We start from the raw sequence: 22,418 nt of genomic DNA on the forward strand, positions 1-22,418 counted from the left end.
AAAAAAAGATCATTTAATTTTATATTTAATAGTTTGGATGCTCTGTATCTGTTATGTTGCTGTTTATGCTTCCAGGCTAATCTAAAATAAATGTATACACTTAATTCCATTACAATGTCATATTTGCCTTTTATGTCAGTTAATAAAAATGTTTTGAGAGGGTTAAATAAATGTCAGTTAAATCTACTGACTGACTGACTACAGTTACAACTGCAGTTAATGACAACGACAACGATAATTGGCATTAGGCAAATAAGGAAGAAAAGAAGTAGTAGAAGGATTGAAGGAAGGAACATTCAAAAAGTCAAAAGGTCAATTGGATTTTAGATATTCTAATACACACACACACACACACACACACACACACACACACACACACACACACTGTATATACACACTACCAAGTAAATGGAAAGGTGTGTCCAAACTTTTGACTGGTAGTGTATAAAAGAATATAAATATTGGCAGAGTGGTAAATACTGAGGCATAAAAAGTCAATGCTGTTAAAGATATTTAAGTTACATAATTTAAGTACATATTGGACAAGAATTTAAATTTGAAGAGAATCATGCTTTTCAGATGCAGCTGTTTTCTCTGTGCTGAACACAAGCTCATATATTTACCCTTTTAATCACATGATTTATTTAGAGGAAAAACACAACACTTCAATGTCACACTTACTGTATTCATTTGTAACTAACTGTTACAGATGAAAAATAAAAGAAGCTATTATTTAATTGAACCTTACACTTTGAATACGTTCCAGTGTTTGTACTTGGACTAATTGCATTGGGTCTTTGGGATGTTTTTGATTGATGTTCACAGGTATAGTTTCCTCTCTGTGTTGTAAACACTGTCATTTCAAATGCTTCTAAAAGTCTGACTTGGCTAAATGACACAGGAAATTTAGACAGTGATGGTGTGAACCATGAAGAAAGTCCATGAGCAGAGCAATAATCTTTAAAACTCCTGGAGTCCAAACATGACATGAATAATATGTCTTATAAGTCAATTCCCGGGCGCTTGTTTTGCGTTACTCCACGTCCCATATCTCGCAGAGCAGCGGGGTGAACTTGTGGTCGTTCATTCTCCACGATGTGAGCATCTCTGCGTGGTAATGGTTGAGTGTTCTCAGCTCCGTCAGGCGGCCCAGGAGGCGAGCGAAGTACTGCGGCTGCTGTGGATGCTGCAGGACACACAGCTTCCTCAGCACGTCCAGCATGGGCTCCTGGAGTCTCTCAACAGCCTGCTGGTCCTTGACGAAAGGCCGGTCTGCAGAAGAACAGAGGACACCATGTTGATACATATATACAATACATTTGCTGGTATTTTCCCCCCCCAGAATTTGAATAATTAAAGCTGCAGTATGTAACTTTGTTGTTGTTGATATCATTCTGCGTCTGTTTGGAACAGCGCATTCGTGAACTGAAGCAGAAAAAAACATTTCGGGCAGCAGAAGTAGGACAGACGTGTGCGAGGGAAGTGTAGCATTGTTCTTTTTCCTCTTTGCTAGGAATGTGTCCTATTCCCTGTGTCCAGACTGTACTGTACTGTGTTTACAGTATCCCACTGTAAAGTGGGATACTATAGGACCCTGAAGGTTGGTGTAGTGGTTAGCACTCTTGCCTTTGCAGCAAAAAGACCCGGGTACCTGGGTTCGAGCCCCGTTTGGAACAACTTCGGAACAAGGGCCTTTCTACATGTTCTCCCCGTGTGTGCGTGGGTTTTCTCCGGGTTCTCCGGCTTCTTCCCACAGTCCAAAAACATGCAATATGGGGATTAGGTGATTTGGTCACTCTAAATTGAGGTGTGAGAGTGTGAGTGAATGGTTGTGGCCCTGTGATGGACTGGCGAAATGTCCAGGGTGTACCCCGCCAATCGCTCAATGTCAGCTGAGATAGGCACAGCACACCCCCCGACCCTCTAGTGGAGGATGAAACGGTAGATAATGGATGGATGGATGGATGCACTTTGGCACGTTTGCTCTGTGTGCGGAAGTATACCCAGGGCCTTAAGGGAGCATTTATGTGTATACAGCAGCAGCACAAAAGTGGGAGGAGACAAGAAGTGTTTATCCCATCTAACTGCCAATCTTTGATCTTAACATAAACTAATCACTTCCTGTGTGCAGCACGGTAACGACACAAACAAGAGATCTTAGATCTGCTATACTGACAATGGTTTTTGACAATGGTTTGAATGTAAAATAATTTTGTTTACATTACAGATTTAGCTATATTTATGTAAGTAATATAAGTCATGATTCATTCATCAAACCTATATCTCTCCTATTTAACATAGTATTAACACATTATATGAAGAACACATTTTCTCTCCTCTCAATTAATATTGTGAGTCGGTTTGTGATTGTCATAAAGTTTGGGAAACAGCGTTTTCTAGGTATCAAAGATCATATACTGTTGATAAAATACCCTCTGGATCAGGAAGCTGTTACCTGGAGTCAAGATGGCGATGGCTGTGAGGAGAGCCTGTTCCTCCTCCATCATGTGGAGTTCACCAACGCTCTTGTAAAAGTTGAACATGGGCGTCATGAATTCTTCTGAAATACCTGCAGAGAAGGAAGTATTATGTTGGCTTCATATACAGCTTTCGAAAATATTGCTAGAGCACTGGTTTCATAAGCTCTTCTTTGAGGTCCAATGTGAACGAATCATTGATGGTGAGACTGCACATAGCAAAATCCAAAAAAAGAAGAAAATTACCTTCTTGAATGGTTTAGAACCCACCATAGTACAGAGACTGCACTACTTAGAGTAAAAGATGATATTCTTATGGCCTCTGAAAAAGGACTGGCTTCTATACTGGTCCTGCTGGAACTCAGTGCAGCATTTGATACTATAGATCATCCTGCTACATAGACTAGAACAAGATGTTGGGATTAGAGGATTGGCACTTGTCTGGTTCAAGTCCTATTTATCGGACAGATTTCAGTTTGTTAGTGTAAACGAGGAATCCTCCATATTCACTAAGGGTTCCGTGCTCGGACCTATTCTTTTTACCCTGTACATGCTGCCATTAGGCAACATTATCAGGAAACACAACATAGATTTTCATTGTTATGCAGACGACACCCAGCTATATGTATCTGTACGACCGGACGACCCAAACCCATCTATTAAACTCCAGGATTGTCTCATAGACATACAGACGTGGATGACTCGGAACTTTCTGATGCTTAACACAGAAAAAACTGAGGTCATGGTCCTCGGGCCAAAAGATATAAGAGCACCACTTTCAAGTGGAGCTCTAAACCTAGGCACTAACACTTCAGTCCCTTGCACTACAGTAAGGAACCTAGGAGTCCTGTTTGACCAGGATTTATCACTGGATGAACACATTAAGCATATGTAGAACAGCCTTCTACCACCTTCGCAACATCAAGACAATTAGAAATATTATATCACGACAAGACTCTAGACAGTAACTCCTTACTGTCTGGATGTCCTAGTAAGTCCTTGAGAAGCCTTCAACTGGTCCAGAACGCAGCAGCACAGATACTGACTGGAACCAGACGACGTGATCATATAACTCCTGTCTTGGCTTCTCTTCACTGGCTCCCAGTGAAAAGTAGAATAGTTTTTAAAATACTTCTACTCACATACAAGGCCCTGAATAATCAGGCACCTTCTTACATTTGTGACTTAATCACTTTATATCAACCAAATAGACTGCTGCGCTCCCTGAACTCAGGTCTACTGGTTATTCCTAAAATAAAGTAGAAAAAAAGTAGAATCGGTGGTAGAACATTTAGCTACCAGGCTTTATCTATCAACTTCCACTTTCAGTCAAACAGTCTGACTCGGTCTCTGCCTTTAAGGTGAGACTGAAAACCTTCCTTTTTAACATAGCCTATAGTCGAAGCTAGATCAGGTAAGTCCTGATTAGAATAGTCTATCTTATGCTGCCATAGGCTTAGACTGCTGGGGGAATTTCCCATCATGCACTTAGAATGAGCACACAGACTTTGCACGAGCCGCACTTTCTCTACCCCGTCCTCGATTTTTCATCCCTCACCACTTACCCGATGTCCCCCCATGAGATGTAGCACATAAATCCACATGTAGCTCATCTCTAACTGATGTTTAATCTCTTACAGTTCTGCTGACACCAGTGAACAACATGAGGTCAGGACAGGAAAGAGGCCTCCATCATCTTCAAGTTTCTGACCACAACAGTCTTCACTACAGGCTGTGACAAACCCAGTGATCCAGATGATCCTGGCATTTAAAGACTTTTTCACTTTTTATTCTTGTCATTGTGTATTGTATGTTTTGGGTAACATCTACTGCACGTCTGTCCGTCCAGGGAGTGGATCCCTCACCTGTGGTTCTCCCTAAGGTTTCTACCCTTTTCCCTGTTATAAGGTTTTTTTTTTTCCCTGGTAGTTTTTCCTTACCCTGGTCGAAGGTCTAAGGACAGAGGATGTTACCAACCCTGTGAAGTCCCGTGAGACAAACTATGTTTTCTAAACTGTGGGCTATATAAATAAAGATTGATTGATTGATTGATTGATTGAATGGTTGACCCTTTTTGAAGAGTGGTTGTAAGGTATTGCCTAAAGTGAGCCACTGCACCAGCCTACTATGTGGAAACTAACTCTTAATGTTTGCTGCCTTCAGGGACACAAGGAAAGACAGAGTTCAGCCATGCAAAAGGCTCTGCTTATTCTTTCTTGACAATACATTATTCTCACTGTAAGACAGTTGTGGATTAACAACTCCTGTGTCCTGTGATGCAAAATCACTGATTTTCTCTATGGACTTTGGTGTGAGGAGTCAGCACTTTAACTTAAGTTTCCAGCTGTAAAAGTCTGTCTTAATGGCATAAAAGTGGCAATTTTTATTTTTAAGATAACCCCAACTTAAGCAAGGATAGATTTTAAAAATATGTTCATCCACATGTCTCTGCTGCGTTAATTCTCGCAGTTAGCCGTGAAACTCCTGACACAACCACACTTCAAAAAACCTGAGCTATCCCTTTAAATGAATGCATTTACATATTAACATACAGTAGTTAACCCTTCACATATATATAACAAATACAGTCTTCTCTGCTTTTCTTCTTTACGTTATTATTCAATAATAATGAAGGATCATGAGCACAAACTGCTCTCGCTATGATTTGCACTGGGGGAGAAGACTGTCTGTCTGTCTGTCTGTCTGTCTGACTGTCTGTCTGTCTGAACACATCATCAAGCACTCAGAAATACCAGTGAGGTTCATAGGCAGAGACGTGGACAATAGCACTCTTGATGTTTTGATAAGAAACAATGGTCTCCTCAGACAGCTCTGCTGCCTTATGCTCCCAGACTGGCCTTTAGTGTGAATATCTCCCATCACTACTATTCACACCAGCAATGTGCCGAGGGACACTCACTCACACACACACACACACACACACACACACACACACACACACACACACACACACACACACACACACACACACACACACACACACACACACACACACACACACACACACACACACACACACACACACACACACACACACACACATATATCACACACACTCCTGCCATCACTGCTACAGTCTGTCTAACGGTCCAGCCTGGCTGACAGAATGGCACCTCAAATTATTTGTATTATTCCACCAGTCTCAATATGAATAATGAGAAAAAAAACTTTACATAACATATTTGTGTTATAAACTAAACCTAATTCCATGGAAGACCTGGGTTTATTTTACGCAGTCTAAAACATTGGCTCTCAAAGTGCGGCCCGGGGGCCAATGGTGGCCCGCAGAAACATTTCTGCCGGCCCGCAATGAATTACAGTTGATAGTTTTAATCCAGGAGCTACTAAGCTTGTTAAATGTTTATTGGACATTACTGGATACAGACCAATAAGTGTAAACAAAAATACTGGGTATTTACCTGGTTTCTATATGGTGAATTTTAGTGTATTATTGGGTTATAAGCTGGTAATAAGCAGGTAGCTACAGCCTCCAATTACTAGCTATTTACCCAGTAAATATATGGTAACAGAAATGTGTTACTTGGTATTAACCTGGAAATTAGAAGGTAAGAAAAATGGCCTAAATACTGGGTAATTACCCAGTAAATTATAAATTATTATTATATTAACGCTTATATTACTTAACGCTAAACTGTAGAACTGCAATCTGGTCATTAAAATGATTACAAATGGGATTTATTTCTGTTTTTTTTCATTGTTTTTTTTCCTTTGGTGGCCCTCAGTCCAATGTTGGGTTCCTAAATTGGCCCTCAGGTATCACAACTTTGAGAACCCCTGGTGTAAAAGTATAGTTGTTTCCTTGTAAGTGTGAGTGTATGAGACATTTCTTAATTATCTACACTTCTAAATCTACAATATCTTAAGAATATGTTTGCTGCTTTTTCTGACAGACGACCTTTTACAGCTGGACATTTAAGTTTCTATGTATCATAATGCTCCCAGCACCAAAATCAGCAATGTTACTAAAATCATTCATTTTCTCTATGGACTTTGGTGTGGGGGAGTGAAAAGCTGTCTCGCTGTAAAAAACAACAACAAAAAAAACATATTCCTAAGATATTGTAGACTTAAAGGTGAAGTAAGTAGTTTATAGTGCCATCTCGAGGAGAGGCTGACATTTACAACAAAGAACTGCTCCTCTGCTCACCCCCTCCCTTCCCTGAGCGCTACGGTATCCACAGCCGGTCAAATGTTGTCCTCGTCGTCTTTCTCCGTGTCAGCAGATGAGGTTTGTGAGGCGAGGGAGAGGGGGAACTACCACGGAGAGAGAGGAGACGGGACTTCCGCTACAAGTAAAGAGACGCTTGATTTGTTCTCTCAGGTTTGTCCTTACAGGCTCCGGTAGAAACATGGCGTCTCGCTGCTAACAGTGGCTATGCGACCGCGGCCCGCGACCATGTTATTTTAAATGACTTTTTGAAACACTACGAAAATGAAACAAAAACTATTATACAGCGACTAGACAATGCAGGAGCACATAATATGTATAAAAAAAGTGGATTTTGGGTTATATAAACCCATAAATACTACACAGTGTCCCTTTAAGCAGGCATGCCTTTATGTGGTAAGCATGCCAACACACAGACCTAAAAAAGAGTGAAACTCTACACGTGTGTGTCAGTGTAATCCACACCAAACTGGAGATTAACAGGCCAGCACGCATCTCGCAGCTGCATCACAAAAGATCAGGCCCATCAATTATTAAAAGAGGATCTGACTGGATTTGGCTGCAAGGGGGAACTACAACCGAGTGTCGTAACGATGCAGGTTCACCTGCCCCTGGTGGAGCCGAGGCACCAGGACTCTTGAAGGTCAACGACTGTGGTTATCATTTAAAAATGTACGTGTAAAAAAAAGGAGTAGAAACTTCAAAGAGCACAGTTATTTTCACCGAGGTAGAATCCCAGTTTTATGTTTTTAGTCGACTCACCACTCTTGCGTATCCTCTCCTCTAACACTTCTGTGTGTCCGTTTGGCATCTTTCTGCTGAAAACCTGGGCTGAGCGCAGAAACATGGCCTCCACTGCTGAGCCCTTCAGCAGAGCGATTTGATCTTCATGGTTCAGAGACAGAAAACCTGCCACACACATCCAGAGAAAATACTCACTGTAATATGCCTCTATATGAAAAAACAAAAACAAATATTAAACTCTATAAGAGCTGCGAAACATGATACCTGGAATATTTTTGGTGAACTCCACCAGAACTTGAACTTGACTCGTTGCCATTTCTGTCAACAAAAGGAAGTTTTCCTCTTCACTGTACTGTTCTTGCAGCTGCAGAAACACAAGTCGTTATTTTACGCAATTATTACTCCTTTCATTGACAAAGATTGAGGAACAAAAATCACTGCAATTTCCCAACTTTTTTGGCAACCTTAGCCATGTTTCCATCAAGCAGAACAGTGCAGTTTTAGAAGTAAATCCTAATCTGGCTTGTGTTTGTTGGTCAGATGGTGGCAGCTACATACATGGTTCTGCAGGTCATTGATTGGTCGGGATTGGAAAGGGAAAAAACCCAAATACACTGTGCATTGCAACAGAGAGAGGATTTTTCCAAATGACTGCCTAATTAATGCTTTACTTGTTTATGAACTATGGAATGTCTTAGTTTATGATTCAGTGGTTCCGTGTTTGACACTAACAGTCTCAGGAGGTTAAAAAAAAGGTTGATTTTCCATTTACGTCTTTTTTTAAAATACATTTTGGGTTCCAGTCGCATGGTAAGAGAGGGTGACAAACATATTCTTATGATGTTTATGTTCTTATGATGCAGCTGTGGCCTAGTGGTTAGGGCTTCGAGCTCGAGACCAGAAGGTAGCCGGTTCAATCCCCGACCAGTCCGCAGCTGAAGTGCTGTTGAGCAAGGCACCTAACCCCCTCACTGCTCCCCGAGCGCCGCTCACTGGCATGGCAGCTCACTGCGCTGGGTTAGCATGTTCTCCACCTCGCTGTGTGTGTTCACTAACTCAGTGCAGAATTAAATTTCCCCTTGCGGGACTTAAAGGGTTCTTAATCTAATCTTAATCTAATGATAGTGTTGAGTAGGATTAGATTTTATTAGGTTGGATTTATGGTGCTAGAGCAATGCTCAACTCAACTCTACTCAGTTTGGTGTCAAAGCAGCTGTTTTTTGGTGTAACTGAATCATTAGAATCAGTTCATTAAAACGACTACTTCCTGCATGACTGGAGCACTGACTCCGTCTGACACAGTCACTGAACTAAAATACAACTGAACAGGTTGTGATTCAGTCTTAGAACTGTAAAACATTTCCGTTATATTAGTTGCGCAAAACCAGCTCAGGGTTTACTGCTCATAGAGTGAACTGAAATGCACAGAGTGAGTGAGTGAGCTTGATGGAAACTGAGCTTCAGCTGAAAATCTCCTCAAACAGAACGAAAAAAATAAACACTTTGGAGAAATATGAATGTAAATGTACCAGTTTTTTGGCCACGTCTTGAGGAATTTGATGTCTGTTATAAGCATCTACGACGACTTTCATGAGTGCTTGTTGCTCTTTGGTGATTTTAACCTTTTCCTGAATTTGAGAAAGGAAAACAAATGTAATGCAACATTTATTTCAACATATTGACACAAGTTGAAATGACAGATTATATCAAATGACGATCACCTTTGACAGTCTGGTGGTCGAGGTGACCTGTTTGTTGTCTGTGTTGTCTGCCCCCTCTGTCTCGTCTCCAGTGGACTGTCCCGGGGAAGCCTTGGTGTTCTTCCGTAGCCTTTTAGATTTACACTGGATCTCTGTCAGTAGACCTGCCAGCAGGGACAGACACGGTTTGTTGTACATATGGGTTTGAAATGGTAACACACCTGATAAAAAAAAAATAGTTTTGGGGAAGTAGTGTATAGCCAAGGAAGGAATGATTAGGTTGTGTTTGTGACCTAGATACAGATCTGGGATTTTGTTATTTTTTAATAATACAGTTATAAAATCTCAACAGTCAGAATCTGTCTATTACCTATTTACACTGAAGGAATTTGCTTTGGTGTTTTGTCCATTAACAAACACAGTAACACGAAAAAAAGAATAAAGAACAGTCAGGATCAACATTAAATAAAGAAAAACAATAACTGTACCACACATGTATACTTAAATAAATGAATATAAGTGCAAAACAGTGCAGAATATGAGAAACAGTTACATATTTGCTACACCACAATAATAACTTTTATTGTATGACATGTTCTAATCATAATAACAACACTGCATGTGTAAAAGTCTTCATTCCGTCACATCTCTATTTCTGTATGTGTAAGTTCAATCAAACAAGTGAAAGATTGAATTACAAAAGGCTCGACGAGATGGTGGAAAGTCATCAAATATTAAAACAGAAACTTCTCCAGTAAATTAAATATATGTGTCTATTCACGCTGTGATGAAAAAAAAAGGTGGTTGAATATGTTGAGCTGTGGTTGAGCCTGAAGGTTCAGTCCAGCCTGCAATATTCATCACAACATCACTGCACTATTGATGAGCAACAGGAGTCCAGTGTTTCAGCCGACAGCTCTGAATAGACTCTATAACTAAGAGAGTGAGCACATTTATCACACATTTGTTATATATATATATATATATATACAAGTATATACTGCATTACATACATTTCTGTTTTCATATTGTAGTTTGCTTCAGATTAAAAAAAAAAATATATATATAGAGAGAGAGATATATATATATATCTCTCTCTATATATATATAAATCCTGACATTCCAGAAGACACTTATAGCTTTTCTATAAGGCACTGATTGTAAAGTTGCGCATGCTAAAATAAACAGCAACTTTTTTTGCCACATTTAGCAAAAAAACATATAAAAAACATGTGAATTTTGTTAATGTTAGTTTTGACCAGATTTACAGCAATATTTGTGAGTTTAGTGATATTTACTTCTCTTGTGAAATATAATATAATATCAATGTTTAATCTGAAAAAAAAATCTAAATCTAAATGTTAAATATAAATATAAATGTTTTACATAGTTTAGGTAGTTATTATCAGGATAGTTTATGTTCAAGTTGATTTCCCCTGCTGGGGTGGTTTTAATTCGTTATTTGATTTTATAAACACAGCCTGACCTCCTCGAGCTTTTATTTTGGTAAATCCGGTTACCGGCAGTGTGAATTTGCATATTAGCTAAATATTTAGTTTCAAACGAAAGATTTATATTTAACATTTATATTTAACATTTAACATTTAGATTTTTTATTCAGATTAAACATTTAAATTATATTTTCACAAGAGAAGTAAATATCACAAAACTCACAAATATTTCTGTAAATCTGGTCAAAACTAACATAAAAAAAATTCACATGTTTTTTATACATGTTTTATTTTAGCATGCGCCTCATACTTTTCCCCTATAGTCCAGGCTCGCTTTGGCTCGCCACGGCACGGCACGATTTAGGGTGCATCTCCGCCACAAAATAGTACTGACTCAATGTGGGCGGAGTCATCACTGCAATCCTGCTGCTTGAAACTGCGGTGACAAACGAGTGACTTGTAAAGCAGTTGTTTTCAGTGTAACTGAATCAGTGAATTAAAAGTATTTGTCTGACACAGTCTCTGGACTGAAGACAGCAGCAGGGTTTGAGATTCTGATTTTAGACGTTTCCCTGGTAACTGTTGGAGATGAACCCTCACTTTTAGGACTGTTAAGTCTTTTTAACTGATCTACAGTTCGGCACTGTTCAACCTGATCCTTGTGCCGTGACGTCTCCGGAGCACAGACTCAGTCTGACACAGTCACATACTCTGGTAAATGTTGAGATTTCCCTGGTAATTGTTGCAGATTAACCCACGTTTTTTAGGATTGTTAAGTCTTTTCTACTGATCTACAGTTCGGCATTGTTGGGCTTGATTTTTGTGTCGGACGTCTCTTCCTGTGACGGCACTCTGGCCAATCAGTAGCCGGCAGTCGAGCGGTGGAAACACGCTTAAAGCATCACTTTAAAGACAAACAAATGACTTTTACTGGCAGCTATTTTCTTTTCATTTTCTTAAGGTGTCCGTCTACTGCTTCTATTCCTGTAGCAGCAACAAAAGCTGAACCTCTCCGTTGTCTGGTTAGTGATATTCGATCCACAGTAACAGTTACCGGCCCATGTCAGAATGGAAAATGAGGGCTCACCAGTGCAGCAGCTCTGTCAGCCTCTCTTGACACTTGACACTTATAGTTTCAGTGAATGCATGACAGTTCGTTAGCATATCAATCCCTGATTAACGGTTTAATGCAGCGCCTGGAGCAGATACCAGAGTTAGACGTTGAGTTTTGATACTTACATTCAGCCAACATGCCCATCTCTTTGCACTTCCTGAGCCGACACTCCTGGCATTTCCTCCGCATGTACATGTCCATCTCACAGTTTCCACCACTCTTACATTTGTACACAGCTTTCTTTGTAATACTCCGTCTGAAGAAACCTGCGCGTTAAAACAAGTTGTTAACATATACGAGGTACAGAAGAGGAGATATTCTACACAGAAGACATATAATTCAGGATCATTTACTTTTTATATTTGGACCCAGATTTTAAAGATGGCAACTATCATAAATCATGACATTCTGCATCTACAAACAGGAGAAAATGAGCTACAACCAGCTAAAATAAATAAAGTGCTTATATATATATATATATATTGGTTACTTACTGCCCATTCTGTATATTCTATTGTATTTTTATACTCTTAACTTTCAATAGCTCCGACAAGGAAGTGACATTTTTGCCAGCCAAAGGATTGTGGATTACATTTCTGGGAATGTAGGTCATGACCCACGAAAAAAAAAAATACATTTATGAAATTTTGGTGGTTACCTGTGCTCTCTGAGTGCTTTCTCTTATATTAGAATGTGCCTTTAATTGCAGTGTCTGCATAACAACTTGATACTGTTTTAATACTTTTCCCCCTGATAATTAAAACGTACTTAATTGCTTGAATTGCATTAGAGCTGAAACGATTAATCGATGAATAGATTATTAATCGATTACTAAATTAATCGGCAACTATTTTGATAATGGATAATCGGTTTGAAGCTTTTTTCATGATTAAAACAAGATTTCTGATTGTTTTAGTTTCTTAAATGTGAATATTTTCTTCGTTTCTTTGCTCCACATAACAAAGAAATCATTAAAACTGAATCATTTTTGGTTTGTGGACAAAATAAGGCATTCAAGAACATTATCATTTCCAGGTCTGACGAACACTGATCAACGTTTTTTTTAACATTTTCTGACATTTTATGGACCAACCGATTCATCGTGTAATCGAGAAAATAATCGACAGATTAATCGATTACGAAAATAATTGTTAGTTGCCGCTCTAAATTGCATATAATTATATTTGGACGTATGGGTGAAAAAATGCTGTTCTAATGCTGTGACAGAATCCCGTGAATCCCGCTGGGTTCATGAGCGGCAGACACACACACAGAGAGAGATTCTGAGCTACAACATTTAGCACAATGCCATGCATTAGCGTAACTGAGCTCAGGTTGCCGCTGCATTGTACGGCAGAAAGCTGAGAGGGAACCAGATCTGACGGCAGCAACAACACCAGGTTAGACCTGAGCCTCTTCTCAGTCAAATGGCAGGACAGAGCAGCTGCTGCACTTCAGCCATTGTCCTAACCTCACAGTGTGGAATTACACTCATATCCATTCACCGTGCTATTGGCATGAATCACAGCAAATTCACAGTGTCGTCAAACACGTAGAGGGAGACACTGCGTGACGACACGGACCCTGACACGGAAATGTGTTTTCCTGTTATATAGTGTCTTTAGATACATATGCAATGTTCTCTATAAACATGTCTGAATGAATATAAAGTATATGTTTGAAAACATGAAATTGCTGCTCACTATGTTCAGAGATGGGGCAAAAAGTAGGGTAGTTATAGCTCAGTAGGTTCAAGGCTTATCTAGTGTATAAATATACATATATATACACTACTGTTCAGAAATTTGGGGTCACTTAGAAATATTCCTATATTTTTTTTTTTCAATGAATATAACATTAAATGAATCAGAGATACAATATTCATTGTTAATGTGGTAAACGACTATTCTAGCTGCAAACGTCTGGTTTTTAATGTAATGTGTACATAGTTGTATAGAGGCCCATTTGCAGTGTTCTAATGGTCTGCTAATTGAAGGCTATTGGATGATTAGAAAACCCTTGAAAAGCAAAGTTTGAAGGGCAAAATTATTACTTTGAATAAAAATCATTATTTCTAATCATGTCAATATCTTGACTATATTTTCTATTCATTTTGCAACTCTTTTGATGAATAATATATATATATATATATATACATTGCACTGTATAGGCCAGGGGTCTGCAACCTGTGGCTCTTCAGCCTCTCTGGAGTGGCTCCTTCTAGCTTTTCACACTCTTTTTGTCAAGATAAAGGGATAAATAAAAGAGTTTTGATATTTTGTCCGTTTCGTCCAATTGGAAAAACCTCCCCCCAAAGCCATTAAAGTGGCTCATTTTAGAGTCCTGTCCATCTTTAGATCCATGTAACTGACGCCAGCCAGGTTTTCTCAGACATAAACTACAGACAATTGTTTTATTTCATTTCAAAATGGTTTTGCTACACTTTAGAGGTTGGGTATCAACTTGCGACAAACTGTAGTTATAAATATGACATATGACTTAAAAATATGGTATATATGCATCCATTTTAGGGATCAAATGGGTTTTGCGGCTCCAGATTGATTTTATTTGGGTGGCGTGGGCACAAAAATGGCTCTTTTCATTCTAAAGGTTGCAGACCCCTGGTATAGGTGTAATTCACATTAACATGACCACTACATTACATTACCCATTCCAAATCAACACAGATGAGATTTGATAGTTCACATTCATAACTACAAGTGCCTTAACTCTGACTTTGACGGCCAAATATCATTAATATCTGATCTAGGATCACACAGTGAAGTCACAAAAGTTAATTCATTCACTCTACCACTTTTTCCTGCACACGAGGGTCACAGGGGGGCTGTCCAGCTGACAGAGTGAAAGGCAGGGTACACACAGGACCACATAGAGGCAAACACCCATGCACACACAGGGAGAACATGCCAACTCCACGCAGAAAGACCCTTGTTTTACCACTTGGTTTGGAAATATCTTGCTGCAAAGTGAACACCAACCGTGTGGCCCAAGTCACACAGGTTTGATGTGAAAATCAGAATTGACCATCAGATTTCTGTGTCCTTACAACCCAGTCACAAGTCACTTCAGCCTGTTTCTCTACATCTAGTCACAGAAGTGCTTCATAAATGTGTGACTGGATGATCGTCAAAATACACACAAAACAGTTACCATTTGACTAAATGTTGGTAATCAAACCACATTCTGACCTCAGCAGCCTTACATTTATTTTCTTAGCTCTATCAGTTTAAACACTCACTCACTCACTCACTCACTCACATACTCTGCTGCTGTTACTGTGGATATGAGCAGACGCTGTCATGTGTCCTAAAAGTCAACAGCTAAAAACAAGACCTTAATCTCTGAATGTGGGCCAAATGTCATTCTAGTCATTAATCAGCATAAATGTACTCATAACCAGAGACCTGGGTGTACAGTTCAAGTACAGCCTTGATTTAATAAATACATTTTAAAAAGCTGATCAATTCAAGTAGTTTTTATTCCACAGGACACATTTATCCATGGTGTGCAATTATCAACAGAAAGATCAGCATCTGTTTTATTTAATGCTCATAAATGATTGAAGATTGAATTTGAAAAAGCAGCATTAACATGCAAGCCTCTGCTAAACTGTAACAATTCGTGGCCGTAATAAGAATAAATGACCATTGTATGATGCTTCAATCTGAAAACCGAACTAAAGCAATACTGTTAGACTGAGGGAGCTTTTGTGTGTTTGAGGCAAGAACAGTTCATCATATCAAAGTGCAGAGTAGCTTTGTTTGTATATTTTTTTGAGCAGTAGAATTTACTTCCTTGTGTTTTCAGTCAGACTCCGACCTGTTTGCAGTCGTCTAGCTTTACTAGCGCTATGCTGCTATTGCTTCCATCTGTCTTAACACAAAACAAATCACTCCCTCTATGCAGCCACTGCAGCTTTAAATCCTATTTGGGATGTTGAATGTCTCTGAAAAGTACATTACAACTTTGATTTTTCATATTATTAACACACTGATGCATTGACTCATACATTTGGACAGCCTACCCAAGGCCTTATCCCCAATCTTAACCATAACCAGTTAAAATCTAACCCAAATTCCAACCTAACTACAATTCAAATGTTAACCCTAAACTCAACCAAGCCTCATTAGGGACCAGGTTTTAGTATCCAAGAGGACTACTGTCCTGACAAGGTGACAGTGTTTATGCCAGGAAAGCTCCTCCATAGGTAACAAACCCACTGAAATGTGTCTGAAGCTCCAGATGAAATAAACAGAGTGTGGATGAAAAGTATGATCTTACCCTTACATCCCTCACAGGTGAGAGCGTTATAGTGGTATCCCGAGGCTTTGTCTCCACACACAACACACAGTTCCTCCCCTTTCACCCTTCCAGCTTGTGACATGTGTCGGGTCCTCTTGCACACGGTGGGCACCACAGCAGACATCTCCTCCATCTCAGCATCATAGCTGACCTCCAGAGAGCCTTTCCTCAGTTCATAAATCCCTGCGTTTGAGTACCATTCGTCTCCACTGTACTGAGGGTAGTAGTTCTGATTGGAGTAGTACTGAGTGGACGACATGGTCGGCTCCATGGACTGGTACTGCATGCTGGGATAGCCAGTGAAGGGTAAGACGTCAGGATCCTGCAGGAGAGGACTGCCGTGATCTGCCAGAATATCTGAGACGTGAAGAGGAGAGCGATTTAACAGATGTGTGAACAAGAACATTCCATCCATTTTCTACCGCTGTATCCTCCACATGAGGGTTGTAGGGGGTGCTTCACCCTGGACAGGTCACCAGTCCATCACAGGGCCACATCTAGAGACAACAACTATTGACGCTCACACTCACACCTACAGTCAATTTAGAGTGTCCAATTTATCTAATCACCATATTGCTTTATTGTTCTTTGATGGGAGGAAACCGGAGAACCCGGAGAAACCCATGCAAACTCCATGCAGAAAGGCCCTTAAGGCCACATTATACTTCTCCGACTGCGTAATGCGTTATCCGACTGCGTCACCATGCAGACCATGGTGACGGATACGCGCTGCAATTTCCCGCCCGATCAGTAGGGGTCGCTGCGCAAGGTTGTTGTGCTTCTGGCTACAGTGAGCAATGGCGTCCGAGAGAGAAAGAGAGAGAAAGACTGTTGTTGTTGAAACAGTGGCCGTTTCTCACTTTTCTGTGTGACGGAACGCAGTTTTAAGATAATTTGAGGCGAGAAATTGGCCATTTAGAGTCTAAACATGTGCTGTGTGTATTAAGATATGACGTATTTATAGTTTGGCAGCGACGTTGTCGGCGGTGATCAGCTCTGTGCACTGTGAGCCGACACAGAGCAGCTTCGCTCGGCCTGTCCTGAGGACCAATCGCAGCTCTTGCCGTCTCCGTTGTCCCTTGACGGCGTGACGGACACTTAAAAATATTTCGTGCAGTCGGAGACGACGCAGAGGCTCTTCGACAGGCTCTGCGTCGACGCAGAGGACTCTGCGTAGGAGTATAAATTGGGCTTTAATCCAACCGGGCGCAAACCTTCCTGCACAGGCAAGAGTGCTAACCACTACACTACACTACAATTTTATATATAGCACTGATACAAATAACAGGTTGACAAAGCAAAAACAGGTGATCTTGGAGTCCGGACAGAAACAAGAGGAACACAAAGGCAAAGTCATGAAATTGAGAAAAGGAAATGTAAAAAAAAAAATTAAAAAAAAAATCTCCTGAACAAGATCATAAACTATTGTTGAAAGCTTTGAAAAGCCTCATAAATGGATACTGAGTAAAGATTATACTGCACTTTTCAAGGTCAAGGATGAACTTTCACACTTAGCGTCATTTAGATAACATACGCAGTAAAAGCTGGTCTATGAGCTAAGCATTCCTGCTACAGGAATTACAGTAAAAACCATGTTTAATCCAAAGGTTTGCCTCAGAGAATGCTGCTCAATGCACCGGAGAATGGTGTTGTTGTACTAATCACCTTTTAAAAGTCTTGTTCTTGTCTTGGATTCTGACGCGTTTACTTGGTTTCTTTCTCTGTCTCGATCAAAGAGGACTTTTTGGATTTTATATCCAGACCACGACTGACTTATTTTGTACAAATCATTATTGTGATTGAATGGAAAACCTTTATCTTTAAAACACAACCAATAACATGAGTACTCGAATGTTTTGTCACAGATATTAGCTGCCACCCCTCTTTCACACAAAGATTAAAGAAGATAAAATTAGGTTCATGGAGACGAGGAGAAACTGTGTGATTGATTGGGAAAGAAATGTTACCCAAGTGTTCAAATCTGCCTTCATAAAAACACAAATAACAGGAAGAGACAGTACAGAAAACAGTACACATAGCGGTACCATGCCCTCACTTTGGAGAGAACAGCCATGATGTGGGATCAAAGAATAGAATGTGATTCATGTGATGAATTAAACGTATCACCTCTCGACAAGGTCAGTGATTCCAAAAGACATGGCCGGGATCCACAGATGAGTTGCAAGAGATTTTTTGGGGGGGGGATCCCCAAACAAATATACAGAATGTTCCCCAACCTTTTATTTAATTATGTTTTAAATAACATGCATAAATTAATTTACAAAATAATGTATTTACCAATTCAAACTAATGTTATGTGTGTGTGCAGATATACAGTAGTTGCAGGTTAGTTGTTACATGCACACATTTGTTCTTTCTTTGGTTTCATTTAATTTCATGATTGAGTACCATCTTTAAAAATGGGTCCCCACATAAATAGTTTGGGACACACTGACCTACTTTCCCTGGGTATTAGCATATAAGACTTATTATTATTATTATTATATATATATATAGTATATAATATCGCTAATATTATATATGTGGACTCAAAACATGAACCAAATAGTTATGTCATAATGCATAATAATGCAGCATTAATGCTGTATAACCTCTTTCAAAGACGAACAATCCCGTTTGCAATGCAGTCATGCAGACAAGTAGATCAACATTGGCCCGTGCACCTGCTCAGATATATCGCTATAGCTTGTCTCATATTGGCAGATGTGACAGCTTATAGGGTTTTACAAAAAAAGGTAACAGTGAGTTATAATTCTCTAACTTCTAGTGGTTTTTGGTAAATAAAAATATCGACCGCAACCAATATTATATAGTGCTCAGTCTGAACTAGTCTCAGTCCATTAAAGCAATGTTTTGGTCTTGGTACACTCTTACACTGCCGTTAAAACTACTGTATAAAACACAGCCCTCTCTGTCCTTGAACTTCAGTTTTATTGTGGAAACAAATCTCTGTATCAGTTTTGTTTGAGGTCTATAGAAGCCGGTGAGAGTAAAAACAGTCTCAGCAGTAGTCTGCAATGCACACACCACATACTATACAACCTATTAATGAGTAACAGTTTGCTTGCACAGAGCACACTGTGTCTTTTAGAGCGACATAGTGTAAACCAAACAAGTTACTTTTCAAACTGATGCAAGAATGTCAATAGGATCCATAGAATATTGTGACATGGTATTTTCATCACATTTTCTTTAAAAAGATAATAGAACACTCTTTACAAAACAATACCTCTACTGTACAGAAATACCCTCGCATAGTGAAAGCAGACACTGTTAATACAAACAGAATACATGTAAACCACTGACCTCTTGAAGACTTGGTCTGGACCATCTCAGTGTGACCAAACACGGTATTTAGAGAATTTACTGTCTGATCTCAGTCCAATTCTGTATAATAGGTCAATCCTTGTCTCCGTGCCTGGCTAAAAAAAAAAAAATCTGTTTCTCTATTCTGATGGAAATGTTTCCTCTAAAGACGAGAGAAGAACAGATGAAGAACCAAACGTGTTGGTGTTAGCTTGAGAAGTGCCAAGGGGAGCAAAGGTTGTGACAGCTACTCATTAACAACCAAGACGCTCGCTCTTACATAATTACAAGTAGCTGGCAAGTGTGTAAAGTCGTTGTCAGATTGGGACAGTGGTACCATTTGGCTGCTACTGTTTGGTGCTTTTGGATTTGTCCAAAACGTGGAAACACCTGGAGTTGCGTAGGCAACTGGCCTTGCTCGAGTTCCTTGAAGATATTGTGAAGAAAGTGTTATAGTAGAGTTCTCAATGTTGAAGTTTGAGCCAAAGAAAAGACTTCAGTTGAGTCTGAGTCAGGTTCCAAAATTGGCCAATGCTAAAGTTTTCCCTGTCTTATATTGAACACTTATGGTCTACTGTGGGCACACAATCTGACATTATTTTGAGTATTTCGAATCCTCAGTCCTCTACTGTTGTGTTTCCATCATGGTACAGTTCAGTTTGGTATATTACAAAGTACGGTAATGGTTTGGAATAGTAAAGCCCATGGTCAGGCTGACAAAACAGACAACAATAGAGCTCCGGTAGCGGACGTCACACAACCAAGGTAACACCCTCATGGCATTGAACTCTGACAGTTTGTATCCAGCACTGGTCGCTTTCATTTTTGCCACCGCTTAGGCTGCCTGGTACACGGTGGTTCATCGGGACACGGGAGTCACGTGACATGCGGAGCTCTTTTATCAAGCTTTGCATGAGAATAGACTGCATGCTGTTTTTTGCCTCAAATTTCACGGGACATTTTACACCAATCGCAAGGGAGTGACATTTTTCTGACCCAATCAGCTGACTGTTGTTGACTGTACAGCACCATTTTACTCTGGTACACCAAGGGCAGGGTGCCAAAGAATGGTATGGTTGCGGCTGGTTATTTTGGTTCTATTCCTAATTGAAACGCAAAAAAAACCACATACCATACTTTCTTGAATTAAACTCTTCTGCAAGTGGAAACACAGTGAATGACTGAGACTTGGGGCCAATTCCAATTCCTATCTTAACCCTCAAACTCAACCCTTAATCTTAACTGTCCCTCAAAACCAAGTGTTGAGGGTTATTTTGTCGCTTAGAAATGGAACACCCCTTAAATGCAGATACGTCTTCAGACTGTAGGGGGCAGAATAACGCGAAAGCTGCGTCCAGTCTGTCAACTCCAGATAAAGAAGAAGATTATTTATTACGATCCGTTTGTCAGTCAAGTTATTAGGTTGTCAGTTAGTTATAAGATGATACTCATACAAATACCACAACCACGGACATATTCAGCTGACAGTTACCACACACCACGGAAAAGTAAACGATAGCAAACGATCGCGTGTGCGTTTGCTATTGACAAAAGATCGTAAAATAAAAATAAATGTTACGCAACAATGACGTCAGTAATCCATAATTTGGGCCTAAACTAAAATAATACAATGGTTTTCATCATTTTTATATCTCTATATCTCTTTATATCTCCAAGCCCACCCTTGTGGGCTTGGAAAATCTCAATATTGAGGGCGATACAGCCCTTAAACTTGGCCCTCAACTTAATTTTTCTGAGAATCAGGACAGCACTTGCACTAGAGGGAGCGCATATTTTTGAGATTGAGGGTTAAGCAAGGAAGTGGAATTCACCCCAAGAGAAGACAAAAATCTCTGAAATGCATCCAAAAATGGTGGTCCAAGATGGTGATTATAGTCAACATTTACCTGCAGCATGATGTTGTCATTGTTAGCTCACATCACTTCAGATATGTCTTTCCGTGACCTAGATTCTGCCTCGTAGACTCACCAAAAAATTGGGCGCTCTCTGAGATGGAGTAATCATCGTTGGGCGGGATTTGCAGTGGTCCCACCACATTGATGTCGGGGCCCACCCACTCATTCATTCAGGAGGGTCGTCGGGCACCAGCTCAGGAAATACACAGATTGCAATGGTGTGCCTCTGTTTACTTCTGTAACAAGCATAGTAAATAATGTGAGTTGTGGGCCATAACGGAGATCTCGTAAACTTGCACCATGATAGTAATTAAACATCAGCATGGGAGTCTCTGCATCAACACACCTGACAAGTCTTCTCTCCCACTCAGGGATTATGTGTCCAGGAGCTACTGATGAGGAGGTTAGAGGTGGAAGTCAGGCGACAACACAGCCTCTGTGAGAGCATGTCAAGAAAAATCCATTAAAATCAGTTCCTCAAGTGTCCTGTCCCATTTCATATTCAAGTCCACATTAGTCATCAGGGTTAAAGGTGCCATATGTAAGAATATGGCCAAAAGCGGTTACTACATTCAAATTCAAAATTCAGAGGTCTTTTAGGTTTCGTTTTTTTTTTGCGTAACTGGCAACCCGTGGTTGCTCGGCAGCTGAGACTCTACTGACTGCAATGATTGGTAGCCGGCGGTAGGTGTCGCCACATGCCAAAACATGATTTCAAAACATAAACATGATTTACAGTATGCAAAATATTTTTTTAATGCAAATATTTTGTCTGTACTGTTGTTGTTGGTGAGTTCAGTTTGTTATATGAACATTATTCCTGAGTCTCTGTGACATATTAGGAGGATTTTATGGCCAGTTGATTTAGATTTATTACATAATGCTCCTTTAACAATATCATGAAAACTGAATTGTAGTTGAGTTCAAATCTGTCGGAAAATGTTTTGAAACTTTACTTTCACAAACCTCACAGCTCACATTTCTTTTTAATTAAAGTGTAATTTCCCCCGAGATCAAAAAGCAACCCACACCTATACATAAATCTCCGGTCCACACTTTCAGCCCACACAACAGTCAGACATAACTCTTTATACCTGTCAAATACATACGCTCTCTGTGGGCTAATATAAGAGGGCACTGGCTCATTAACATGAAC

At 39.8% G+C, this 22,418-nt stretch overlaps 1 protein-coding gene across 1 annotated transcript; it reads right to left on the reverse strand.

Annotated features, from left to right (window-relative positions):
- Positions 1-1,033: 1,033 nt before the first annotated feature.
- nr1h4 (nuclear receptor subfamily 1, group H, member 4) lies at positions 1,034-21,432 on the reverse strand (the record flags this gene model as incomplete). The annotated part of the gene is made up of 9 exons (XM_083893888.1): positions 1,034-1,272; positions 2,456-2,569; positions 7,450-7,596; positions 7,696-7,795; positions 8,961-9,059; positions 9,153-9,295; positions 11,822-11,962; positions 15,999-16,376; positions 21,336-21,432. The coding sequence occupies 9 exons, from the start codon at positions 21,430-21,432 to the stop codon at positions 1,034-1,036; spliced, it is 1,458 nt and encodes a 485-aa protein (XP_083750014.1).
- Between the last annotated feature and the right edge of the window lie 986 nt (positions 21,433-22,418).

The sequence above is a fragment of the Microchirus variegatus genome (assembly GCF_963457635.1).
Source record: "Microchirus variegatus genome assembly, chromosome: 8".
Taxonomy (NCBI): domain Eukaryota; kingdom Metazoa; phylum Chordata; class Actinopteri; order Pleuronectiformes; family Soleidae; genus Microchirus; species Microchirus variegatus.